Source organism: Trichosurus vulpecula, chromosome 5 (assembly GCF_011100635.1).
Source record: "Trichosurus vulpecula isolate mTriVul1 chromosome 5, mTriVul1.pri, whole genome shotgun sequence".
Classification (NCBI taxonomy): domain Eukaryota; kingdom Metazoa; phylum Chordata; class Mammalia; order Diprotodontia; family Phalangeridae; genus Trichosurus; species Trichosurus vulpecula.
Window position 1 is genome coordinate 296,329,425 of NC_050577.1, and position 12,565 is coordinate 296,341,989.

The following is a 12,565-nucleotide window of genomic DNA, read 5'->3' on the forward strand; positions in this document are numbered from 1 at the left end:
TAATCTTTGACCCATAACATCTAGGGAGGGGGTTGGTGCAAGGATGGTTACCTGCTTTTTATAGAGGAGGAAACTGAGATTCAGAGTGGAGATACGACTTGCCCATGGTCACACAGCTGGCAGTGCCAGGAATGGGGGAGGGGGTGGTGCCAGGACTGTGGGGGAGATGAAGGGGCTGCAATCAGGCTCTGGATGTGAGGCACTTGGGGCTGGGGCGGGGTTGGGAGGAGGGGAGCTCTGTCTGTTCTGCCCTGCTCACTGCTGGGAGCTCCCTCTGCCTGGGGATTAGGGTTTTTGTTTCCCCAACCTCTCCAAAGTGCTTCTCTTACCCTTGAGGTGGATGATGGGAGAAAGAATATTTAGGGGTGTTGGGCTTGGGTACCTGAGCCTTGCCTACGAGTACAAAGGGGCTGACCTACAGGAGAGGATTGAGCCTGATCCTGCTCAGCCCTAGAGGCAGAACCAGGAGGAATTGGGGAAAGGTGCAGAGGGACCTGTCCATTCAATCCAACCATGGGAGCTGTCCTGAAGTGGAACGAATGGATGGCATAGGGAATGCATTTCCCATTGTTGGAAGTCTTCAATGGGGGCCTGGGGGGAGTTTGGGGGGGAATATTTCAGAGGAAACATTCAGAGGAATGTTTCAATAGATGTTTCAAGGCCCTTCTAAGTGGAGATTTAATGATTCTGTTATTTTTGTGTTTGTCCTATGTTCTTGAAGAGGACCATGGCATCAGGGAAATGATGATGTGACTTGCAGCTGACTTTGATTGAAGTGAGGGAGGGCTGTGCAAGGTCACCAGCCTCACTTTCTCCTCCAGAGCCATCTGGGTCCACTGGCCTGATATTGACCAAGAGCATTGGAGGTAGCCTAGGCTGTATTTTGAGACCCTGGCTCTTTTAGGCAAAGGTCTTTTCAGGTTCTCTCACTCATTCAGTGAATAGGCCGCTTTAACAAGTTAATCAAGGGATGGTCCCTTTAATCAAGACTCAAAAAAAAATCTAACTGGGAGAGGAAGACCCTCAGTGTCCCTGGCCAAAAGAGAAACTGTTAATATTTGGTATTTACATTCACTCTGTGGTAGGAGGGCAGGGACCTATTGTCTAGTCTATGAGCTACAGAGGGAATTGGGTTTAAGGCTTGGTTTTTGAGAAAGAAATCTAGCCAGGAAACCAGAAGTTAAAGAGGCAACCTTCAGTCATCGAAATGGAGCATAGAGAGGAAGCAGAGGCAGAGGCAGAGCCAGAGGCCTCTGATGATTCTGTTAGGGAATAGGTGGAGGAACCAGATCTCTGATGACACTGTACGTATCGGGAACTCTCAGGTGACCAAAGTACCTCCCCCCAATACAAAAGTCAGCACCTTCTCTGAAACTTTGAGTCATAGAACAGAGGTCCTTTGATTGGTTTGTGTCGCTGACCCCCTGGGCAGTCAGATAAAGCCTTTCTGAGAAAAAAAAATTTTTTAAATAGTACATTTCAGTTAGAGTTCAGTAAAAATACCACTGTAATTTCTCTTTTCCTCTCCAAATTCCTTGTAATCTATCCATGGACCCCAGGGAGACCTGTGAACCTCAGGTTAAGAAGTCCCTGTCTTAGAGGGTAACCTCAAGCCTGAGAAGTTAGGTGACTTAGGAGGTGGGATTTGAACCTGGGTCTTCTTGACTTTGGGGGAATGGATCTCTGGACTATGATGCCCTACTTTTAATTCTAGTAGGATCCCAATTTGCAGATGAGGAAACTGAGGATCTGAGCATGATGCAGCTGCAGGTCCTGGCCTTCAGGAGAGGAACAAGAGACAAAGGTAGAGGAGGAAGCCAGATGGAAAAGAAGATCCTTCCTTTTCCCTCAGAGAGCTCATTGCCCCCTCTTCCCCTCCCCTAATCATCCCCTTTGCTTTAATGGAACCACAGGAGCCTGTGCTCTAGGATCTTGTACCTCTGTTTCATTGCTCTCAGTGTCAGGGGAGAGGTCTCTGGTTATCCAAGGAAAAGGCATATCACAGACTTCCTGGGCCCGCTAGCCTGGGACCTAAAGGGAAAAGCCCAATACTTGGTGTCACAGGGCCTGGGTAGAAGTCCTGGCTCAGCTTCTCATGTCCAAGTGATCCCAGGCCTCAGGTTCTACTTGTACCCACTCTGGCTGCTGGTACAAGGTCTTTGACAGGCTGGTAAGTCCAGAGAGATCCTGGGGAGAGGGGAGCAAGGGGGAAGTGGGACTTGGCATGGATTAGAGTTGGAGTGTCCCATGGTTGTGAGGGGCTACATCTACCTGGTGGTGGCAGATGGGCTTAGGATGTGAGGGAATGCCCTTCCTTTAGTTGGGAAGGAAGGGAAAGGGACAACATGGGCAGAGATGAATCTTCTGTCAGAGGATGAGACTTTCTGAAATGAATGACTGTCTTACAGAGTTAACTCCAACCTAGCCAGATTGTACAGAAAAAGTCCAGGTTGAGGAAGCTCCACTGGAAAAGGAGGAGGCTAGAGATGGCCAATGGGGTGGGGCAGGAAGCAAGTGATTCCTCAGGTCCTTCCAAATTCTAGTCCTGTCCCCTTTAAAAACAAGACTTAATTAACCTTACAAATATACTTCTTGCCTCTTCTCTAGGAAACCAGCTCATAAGATAACCCTCCCCCCTCCCAGACACCCCCATTACTTCTCCATTTAGTGAGAATGGGAAGGGATCTCACATCTGTATTGTCCTGGTTCCCTAAACCTTCTCCCTATGGGATGAGGGATAGGTAAAGACTTGGTAAAGCGGACATTCTCTGCCTCATTTCTTACCTACCCTTAATTACCAAATGTGCCTTGCCTCAGTTAAACTGAGACTTACACTAAGCTTAAAAAGGCCAAGGTCTCCCACTGCATCCAGGGCCATCGCCAGTCATCCTGATCTATATCTAACCACTGGATTCACAAGGCTCAGAAGGAGAAAGTGAGGCTGGTAGGAATACACTGGAAGTTGTAGTCACAAACCTACAAAAAGTGGTCCAGACCATAAGGTCATCTTCTTACTGGAAGCAGCAGTGGCAATCTGCAGCCCCTTGGCTGTCTGAGCAGCCTTGTAAGAATTGTACTTCTCACCTCTTGATGTGAGGAGGGGACTAGAAAAGGTGCTCTAAAAATTGTCTGCTTACCCAACCCTGGCCTGATTACTGTAGCAGGCAGGGATCCCATTCTGCAGGCAAAACACAAAAAAAAATGCAAAATTTTGTCGCAAAGATGATTCCACTCGCCATTGGTACATGGAATGTGCTCACCCTTATGGACCACAAAAAATCCAGTAGACCTTAAAGACAAAGAGAACTCAGTAGGTATCCCATCCAAACTGCAGCCCTGAGTGAACCAAACCTGGCAAATGAAGGCCAGCTTACCAAAGTCAGAGCTGGATACACATTTTTTTTGGTCCTTTCTTGCTTCGTTGAGCTTCAGTTTCCTAATCTGAAAAATGAGTAGAGGACTGGATTAGTCATCTAGCCTGGTTCCTCATTTTACAGATGAAGAAACTGAGGCCAAGGGACATAAAGGGACATCCCCATGGTCACAGACCTGGAGAACTAACTAGCCTAGGGAGAGTCTGCTTTCTTAAAACCTTCCTGGAGAATGGCCCCGCTCCAACTGGAAGTTCTGGGTCCCTCCAGCTCCCAGGCAGCCCTAAACTTTCTGTGCTTGGTCTCTCTAGCACATCGTTGCCAGTAAATTGAACCTCCAACCTGTATAAAAATAGTGGGAGATTTTCCACCTGATACCAAGCAGTAAGTGTGAGATGGAAAGGATGAGACAAAATTTAACAATGGGTGAGAGCTGAATGCTTTACACACCTGCTTGCACTTGATCCTTGACTAGAAACACCAACCTTTTTCCTTAGCCTTAGACAGCAGAGCTAGGACGCAGAATCAGGAAAATCTCCCCGACAGAAACTTCCTAGTAGTTGGAATGGACAGTTTGGATAGGTAGTGAGCTGTCTGTCTGGAGGTAGTAAAATATATACCATGGTCACTTGGTAGATAGGGTGGGGGTAGGATGGTGTATCAGTAAGAAAATAAACACAGCATTGATGATAATCATGCATATGCCTATGTGGTTCTGTATCACAAAATATGAAAGACTCTCCATATGGAAGGCAGAAGAAATAAAAAATCTATTCAGACACAAGACAACCAGCTCCCACAACCAGTAAGCCCACTTTATCACAACAGCAAGGAACTTAAAACACAATATCACAGCATGGAGACTCACCATTCCAAAACCTCTCAGCCCCCGCTGGGGCCTTTCCAAAAACTCACAGTACAGCTATCACAGGTCAACTCTCTTTCCCTCAGTTCTGTCATTAACTGCCATAACAGCTCTCTCATGATTTCCTGTGACACAACTTCCTTTTTCTCTCAGTACACTCCTCCCACCACATGTGATTTAGGCTTCCTGTAACATAAGCAAGTCACATGGCCTATTAATGGGTGGGAAAGTTCTTCAAATCTAAATTGCTATTACATTCAGCCCCTTTCTTATCCATTACACAGGGCAATGGGAGTTTTGGGATAATTGGTGTCAACAGAACTTTACACAACAATATAACAGGGATAACACAATATAAGTATATAAAGCAATATCATCATTCCCCCCTCGAATGAATGGGGCTCAAAATCTTGGGGTAAGGGGAGAAGGTCTTGTCCTCCACAGCTTCGTCCTGCTGAAATTGGATGTAGAATTGTCCTTGCCCCAAGATGTCAAATGTCCCATACGAGAGGTCACTTCTTTAGTAAGCTAGCATCTGGAACTTGGTTGATGCCTAGTCCAGGGATGACACATCATGGTCATAGACGGGTGACATCCAAACACATCAGAGGTGATGTCTGGCTTAAGCCATCGGGCATCTGCAGGTCGATGGTACTAAGCCTGCAGGAAACTAATCTCACAAACAAATTTAACAGACAAAAGTCAAAAAGAAACAAAGAAACTATCATAGCCTCATTCATGATAGAATACATGAGTCAAGAATACAGTTTCATAATAATTTTCTCCTGAGTAAACAACTGTTACAGTATTATCTTTCCTATGTGCTATAATATCTGCAACCTTTGGAATATCTTCCAGATTCTGCTTTACCCGTACTTTAACTCCCAATTTTACTCTATCAGTAGAACCAAACCCTTCCTTTCCTCTGATACTTATTTTGTAAGGAGGGTCAATTTTCACAAGGGGTATTGTTTCGCAAGGAATTATAATCATCTGAACTATTTTATCATTTTTACAAAACAGTATGGGTTCTTCACCCAAATTCTGGAATGTTACAATAATTTGTGCTTGATAACTAGAATCTATCACTGCAGCCAATACATGTATTCCCTGAGCTGCTAGTTCTAATGCAGGTAATATTGGTCCAAAATGATTCTTAGGGATTCTCATATATATCCCAGTAGAGATTTTTCTTATCTCTTTTCTATCCAACCAAAAGTCCCCTAAACAATGTAAATCATATCCTGCCGAACAAGGTATTCCTGGATACCGTGGTGGGACATCTTCCTTCATAGTCCAATACTCAATATTTGAGATCTTATGTGTTTGCTGTTTTCTAATTTGCAGATTCGGGGTCATCATTCTGGCTAGAGGTGTACATCCTCCTAATGGTCTATTCAAATTATGTAAAGCAGTAAACAAATTATCCTTCCGATGTTGGTAAGAATTATTAGAACTTAACTTTCTTAACTGTTCTTTGAATGACCCATTCATTCTTTCTATTAACCCAGATGCTTGTGGATAACATGGTATATGACATATCTACTCTATGTTGTTTAATATGCAACATCTCTTGATCTCATTACCTTTGAAATGTGACCCATTATCACTTTGAATCTGTATTGGGGTTCCATAATATAGACTTATATCTATAGTTTTACAGGTGTTTTTCTGGATTGCGTTCTTACAAGGACAAGCCACTAGTATACCTGAATAGGTGTCAATGTAAGTACACGTAAATTTGTATCCTTTATCATGGGGTAGTGGTCCAATATAATCTATCTGCCAAATGAGGGCTGGAACTTTTCAAAGGTAACATGGCCTATTAATGGGTGGGAAAGATCTTCAAATCTAAATTGCTATTACAGATGGTACTGCAGAAGAGAAGCCATTCAATCACGATTGGGTGAGAGTCCTTTGGGGTTCTTCTAGCTCAGGGATTTTCTGAGTGGTGTGTTTCCAAGTCTCTGGGACCCGTGCTAATGACACGGTTTTATTCTGTATTCCCAGGTATATGTTGGAGCTGGGGAAGACTACCTTAACATTGACCTGCACTTCAACCATCTTAAGGACACCACAATCATAATCTTTAATTCCAGGCAGGAAGGCTCACATGGCAAAGAACAAGCACCCATTTCCCCTTTGTGCCAGGGACCTGAGTGGAGGTAAAACCCCAGAGTCAGAGCATGGAATGGTCTACCCAGGTAGGACCCAAGACATGATCTCAGCCAGCCCTTGCATTTCACAGAAGAGTCCCTGAAGCAAACTCTGATGGGGAAAGGATGAAAAGCTGGATGGCAATGGCAAGAAGCACAATGGTGTCCCTTGAGCTGGGGAGAGGTTGGGGAGAAAGAGAGGGAGTTCTGAAGGGCTGAGGTCCAAACAGGGTAAGAGAAGAATCTGGGGTGTTCCAGGACACTCGTCCTGGCTTGTTGGACAACTGCCATGCATTACTTAATACATCGATAACCTTGGAAGACCCAGGCTTTGTCTCCTCAGTCATTTCATCTTTCACCCATAACAACTAGGGGGTTGGGTGCAAGGATTGTTATGTCCTTTTTATGGAGGAGGAAACTGAGATTCAGAGTGGAGATATTACCTGCCCATGGTCACACAGCTGGCAGTGCAGGGTCGGGGAGGGGGTGGTGCCAGGACCGAGGGGGAGATGACGGACTGCAATCAGGCTCTGGATGTGAGGTGCTTGGGGCTGGTGGGGGCCTTGGGAGGAGGGGAGCTGTTTGTTCTGCCCCACTTACTGCTGGGAGCTCCCTCTGCCTGGGCATCATGGTTTTTGTTTCTCCAACCTCTCCAAGGTTTGTGGAGTGCTTCTCTTGCCCTTGAGATAGATGGTGGGAGAAGGAATAGTTAGAGGTGTTGGGCTTGGGTACCTGAGCCTTGAGTGCCTGGTCCTGCTCAGCCCCAGAGGCAGAACCAGGAGGAATTTGGGAAAGATGCAGAGGGACCTTTCCATTCAATCCAACCATGGGAGTTGTCCAGAAGTGGAACCAGTTGATGCCATGGGGAGTGAGTTTCCCATTGTTGGAAGTCTTCAAAGGGAACATACATGACTGCTTGGGGGAGTTTTTCAGAGGAAGGTTATATTTCTAGAGATACCTGACGGCCCTTCCAAGTGGAAATTTAATCATTCTGTTAGGGGAGAGAGACAGGCATCTGATCTGTTTTGTGTCTATAAGGAATTCCCAGGAGAACAAACTCCCCTCCAGAACCAAGTCAGAACCTTCTCTGAAACTTCAAATCTTAGAGGCTAAGTCTTTTGACTGCTTTGTGTCATCATCCAGCTCCCCCCCACCCCAGGCAGTTTGGTGAAGCTCTTCTTACAAAAAGGTTTTTATATATAAAAGGACTCGTGCATTTCAGTCAGAGTTCAGTGAAAATAAAGATGTAATTTATTTTTTCTTCTCCAAGTTCACGAATTCCTTGTAGTCTATCCATGGACCCCAGGGAGATCTTTGGAGACCAGGCTAAGAACTGCTATCTTAGGGACCTCAAGCCCTGAGAAGTTAGGTGACTTGGGATGTGGGATTTGAACCCAGGTCTTCTTGACTTTGAGGGAGTGCATCTCTATCCACTATGATGCCTTACTTTTAATTCTATTAAGATCCCAATTTACAGATGAGCAAACTGAGGATCAGAGACTGTCTATGTCTTACAGTTACAGGTCCCGTCCTGAGAGGAACAAGAGACAAGGGTGAAAAAGGAAGCAAGATGGAAGAGAAGATCCCTTCTTTTTTCATTTTTTTTTTTTTGGAGAGGGGAAGGCAGGGCAATTGGGGTTAAGTGACTTGCCCAAGGTCACACAGGTAGTTAGTGTGTTAAGTGTCTGAGGGTGGATTTGAACTCAGATCCTCCTGACTCCAGGCTGGTGCTCCACTCACTGTGCCACCTAGCTGCCCCAAAGATACCTTCTTTTCACTCAGGGACTCATGTTCCCTCATCTCCTCTGCCAACCCTCCCCCATTGTTCTGATTCCCTTCGTTTAATGGAATCACAGGGACCTGTGCCCTTGCACCTTTGTTTCATTGGCCTCAGTGTCAGGGGAGGGGTCCATGGGTGCCCCGGGGGGTGTCACAAGCTTCCTGGAGCCCTAAGCCTGGGACCTAGTGGGAAAAGCCCCATCCCATACTTGGGGTCACAGGGACTGGGTAGAAGTTCTGGTTCAGCTCCTCAAGCCCTAGTGACCACAGGGTCTCTGTTTCCACATTTGTTAAGAAACCAGGTGGTTTCTTAAGTTTCTCCACCCTTTGCCCCCATCTAGTGAGGATTTCCCCCTTCAGATGAACTCTTTGGAGTCCAAGGGACTGACTCTCACCCAGACCCAGACTATAGCTTTCCCTCCAGAGTATCCTCCCCAGCCACTCCCTGCCAACATCAGGTTCTTGTTCATTCTAAAACTAGTTTTCCATTGGGTCCCCCATTCTCTCTACCATTCACCCCAACCTCATCCCCTAAAGGACAATTGGGGTGGGTTGGATGTGGGGAAAAAGCTAGAAAAGGATGGATTGGGATGAGGAGGGGGTGTGGCCATAGAGGTGTCACCACCTTTACTAACCATCCAAGAAAGGCTCCTAAAATTCTGCTGGCCCCACCCCTGATATGTCTCCCTCAGCTTTTGTACTCCAGGTTGGCAAAAAGTTCCAGGGGGCAGGACTGGGGTGGGGTGTTTGCTCTGGGCTGAGCAGTAGCCCAGAGCCTGTTTGTCTATTTGTAGGGTCCCACACAGTCCTGAGTTACCATCTTGGGGTTGGAGTTGGACCTTATCCTTTGGAGACCCAGTGCAGCCAGAAGAATCGCAGGGGCATTTCTCACCCTCCATTATGCCACTAGTGAGTGTGCCAGGGTATAGGCTGTGGGTGTCCTTGTCCAGGGTATAGGCTGAGGGTCCAAGAGTGCGGGATCCCCTGGGGTTGCTGCTTGGAGAGAATCCCAGACACTGGAGAAGGCTGTGTTCCCCAGAGGGTGGGAATGCTCTGCCCTTCCTCTCCAAATGGGTGGGGGGCATATTCCTCTTCTTCTCCATCCCCGCACCCTCATCTTCCAAGCCCTTGCAAGGGTTGCCCCCTTCCTTCCCTCCTCCACCACCACCTTAAAACTGTCTGTTATGCCTGGCTGCTGGTCCAAGGTCTTTGACAAGCTGGTAAGTGCAGAGAGATCCTGGGGAGAGGGGAGCAAGGGAAAATGGGACTTGGCATGGATCAGAGTAGGGCAGGGATGAGGAACCTGGGGCCTAGAGGCCACATGTGGCCATCTAGGTCCTCAAGTGTGGCCCTTTCACTGACTCCAAACTTCACTGAACAAAGCCCCTTAATAAAAGTATTGGCTGCACTCAATGATCTAGAAGGCTACATGTGGTCTCTGGAATGAAGGTTGCCCAGCCCTGGAGTAGGGTGTCCCTTGGCTGTTAGAGGCTACATATGCATGGGGTGAGGGTAGCATGTGGAGAACCCCCTTCTTTGAGTTGAGATGGAAGGGAAAGGGAAGAGGTGGGCAGAGATGTATCTTCTGTCAGAGGATCAGCCTTTCTGAAATGAATGTCTTATGGAGTTAACTCCAAGCCAGTCTGATTCTACAGAGACAGTTCAGGCTGAGGAGGTTCCACTGGAAAAGGAGGAGGCTGGAGATGGCCAACTGGGTGGGGCAGGAGGCAGATGATTCCTCAGGTGCTTCCAAATTCTCATCCTATCCCCTTTAAAAACAAGACCCAATTAACCTCACAAATACACTTCTTTCCTCTTCTTTAGGTAACCAGCTCACAAGATAACCCTCCCCCTTCTACCCCCCATCGTTCCTCCTTTGATTTAGAACGAGGAGGAGCCCCACACCTGTGCTGCCCTGGTTCCCTTACTCTTCTCCTGAAGGGGTGGGGGACAGGAGAAGCTAAAGTCCTTGACCTTAGTGTTTATGCCAAGGTCACCCTTGATTCCCCATTCTTTCTGAACTTCCCTCTCCCTGGCCAAATACCGCATTCCTTGGCATGGCTGGCACCTGCCCTAGATTGGGACCAAGGTTTTGCTCTGGGGATTGGTGGAAGCTCTCCCTGAAAACTTCCCTGGGGAGGACTACCTTCCCTGCTAAGTGAGATGAGGGCAACTCTGGAAGAATGAGGAGGAGGGCAGGACAATGGCTGGGGAGTGTGGGGGAGGCAAGGTAAGGCTTACCTAGCCACTAGGTTGAGCTATGGTATATCTCCTGCCCTTGGGGTAGCACCAAGTTCCTACCTTCCCCCTTCATCCTTGCTCATATGTCATGATACATATGATGCGAGCCACAGATTGTGCTGGGGTAGCCAGTGTGACAGAGAGAACGTAGGCCTGGGACTCAAGAAAAACTTAGATTCCACTTCTGATTCTATAGCTCACTCTTGTAATCTGGGATAGGTCCCCTCTTGCTTCTTGGAGCCTCAGTTTCCTGATCTATAAAGTGAGGAGTGGATTGAATCAATCATCCAGGCTATTTCCTCATTTAACAGATGGGGAAAATGAGGCCCAGAGACATGAATGGCCTTGTCCAAGGTCACAGAGCTGAGACTAACTCCCTTTTCAGCACTAACTACTGTGGAGGAGTGTCTGCTTTCCTAGATCCTTCCTGGAGAGTGGCTCCTCCCCAACTGGAAGCTCTGGGTCCCCTCAGCTCCCAGCCAACCCTAACCTTACTCTATTTTGTCTCTTCAGGTAGTTTGTCTTAAAGATTTGGGCCTCAAACCTGGAGATGGTATAAAAATAGAAGGAGACATACTGCCTAATGCCAAGATGTAAGTGAGAGATTACAAAATTTAACCCTGGGTGAGACCCAAATCCTTTATACACCAGCTTGCACTTGACCCTTGATTAGAAGCACAAAGCTGGTTTTGCCTCAGCCCCAGATGGCAAGGCCAGGATATAGCATCAAGGAAAACTTCCTAACAAGAGCTTTCCAGTACCTGGAATGGACAGTTTGGATAGGTAGTGAGCTCCCTGTCTCTGGAGGTAGCGAAATGTGTACCACTATCACTTGTTAAACAGGGTGGTGCTAGAAGTAGAATGCAGAAGAGAAGCCATGGTACTTCAGGGCAGGGTTGGATGAGAGTCCCTTTGGGGGTCTTCTCCTCTGGCCCTCTCACAGTGGGAGTTTCCAAATCCCTGGGACCCATGGCAATGATGGAAATTTGTTCTCGGTTCCCAGGTTTAGATGTGACCTGGGCATGGATGAAGAAAACATTGCCATGCACTTCAACCCACGCTTCCACTATATTGCTTTTCACAACATCATCATCTGCAATTCTAAGTCAGATGGCGTTTGGGGAGTAGAACAAAGGGACACCAACCTCCCCTTTGCACAAGATATGTCGGTGGAGGTAAGGGCAGAGAATCAGACCATAAAATATGTGAGCTGGGAAGGACACATGGGATGCTCTCAACCACCCATTGCATTTGACAGAAGAGTCCTAGAAGCAAACTCTGTTGGGGAAAAGATGAAAAGCTAGGTTTGCAGCATGTCTCCTAACTTCAGTGGCAGGAAGCCCACCATGTCCTTGAGCTGGAGTGTGGGTTGGGTCGGAAGGGTGGGAGTTGTTGAGGGCTGTGGTCTCTTAATAGAAGACTCTGATGTATCCCAGGGCACCTAATAGGATCCAAGAATTAGAGCTCCAAAGAACCTCAAGAGCCAGCTAGTATGACCTTTTATTTTACAGAATAGGAAACAGAGACTCAGAATGAATAAAAGCTTTGCCCAAGGTCACACAGTGTCTTGTACTATGTGTCTAGAGGTGGAATTTGAACCCAGGTCTTCCTGTCTCCAAGCCCAGGGTTCTGGGTTCAGTTCCTTCTGTCTTCTCTCCATCCAGATTTCCATAACCTTTGAAGGGCAGCAGTTCAGAGTGAGGATGCAGAATGACCATGAGATCACTTTCCCCAATCGCCTTGACTTGAATCAGATACACTACCTGGCAGTTACTGGGGACTTCAGTGTTAGAAAGGTGGACTTCAAAAGTGACTTCGCATCAAGCCAGCTTCAGATCGTTTTTGACTCTTGAGTCTCTTCTAATAAAAGTGCTGATGATGAGAACAGCCGACATTTTCTGTGTTCTCTGGTCTGGGAGACAGGGCTGATTTTGGAGTTGGGAAAGGTGACTGAGTGACCCTGGACAAGTCTCTCCACCTCACTGGTCCTTTGGTGACTCTCTAGGACAGGGGTTCTCCTGCGGTCTGTGGGTAATTTTCAGATGGGAAAAAGTGCCATCTTTATTCTCACTAACTCCTGGTTTTCCTGCATTTTTAATATATAACTTTATTCTACTTGATACCATACTAATTGCCTGTTAATTGGATAGGAG

The 12,565-nt window shown here is 46.9% G+C and overlaps 1 protein-coding gene across 1 annotated transcript; it reads left to right on the forward strand.

Moving 5' to 3' along the window:
- Positions 1–10,374: 10,374 nt before the first annotated feature.
- Positions 10,375–12,265, forward strand: LOC118851371 (galectin-1-like). Its single transcript, XM_036760812.1, has 4 exons — positions 10,375–10,401; positions 10,926–11,005; positions 11,416–11,587; positions 12,077–12,265. Exons 1-4 carry the CDS (start codon positions 10,375–10,377, stop codon positions 12,263–12,265), a joined length of 468 nt encoding a protein of 155 aa, XP_036616707.1.
- Positions 12,266–12,565: the final 300 nt, after the last annotated feature.

Coding starts and splice junctions, on each gene's coding strand:
- LOC118851371 (XM_036760812.1), top strand. CDS start 10,375: ATGGCTGGGGAGTGTGGGGGAGGCAAG. Junction 10,402..10,925: donor GGGAGTGTGGGGGAGGCAAG/GTAAGGCTTACC, acceptor TTGTCTCTTCAG/GTAGTTTGTCTTAAAGATTT. Junction 11,588..12,076: donor CACAAGATATGTCGGTGGAG/GTAAGGGCAGAG, acceptor CTCTCCATCCAG/ATTTCCATAACCTTTGAAGG.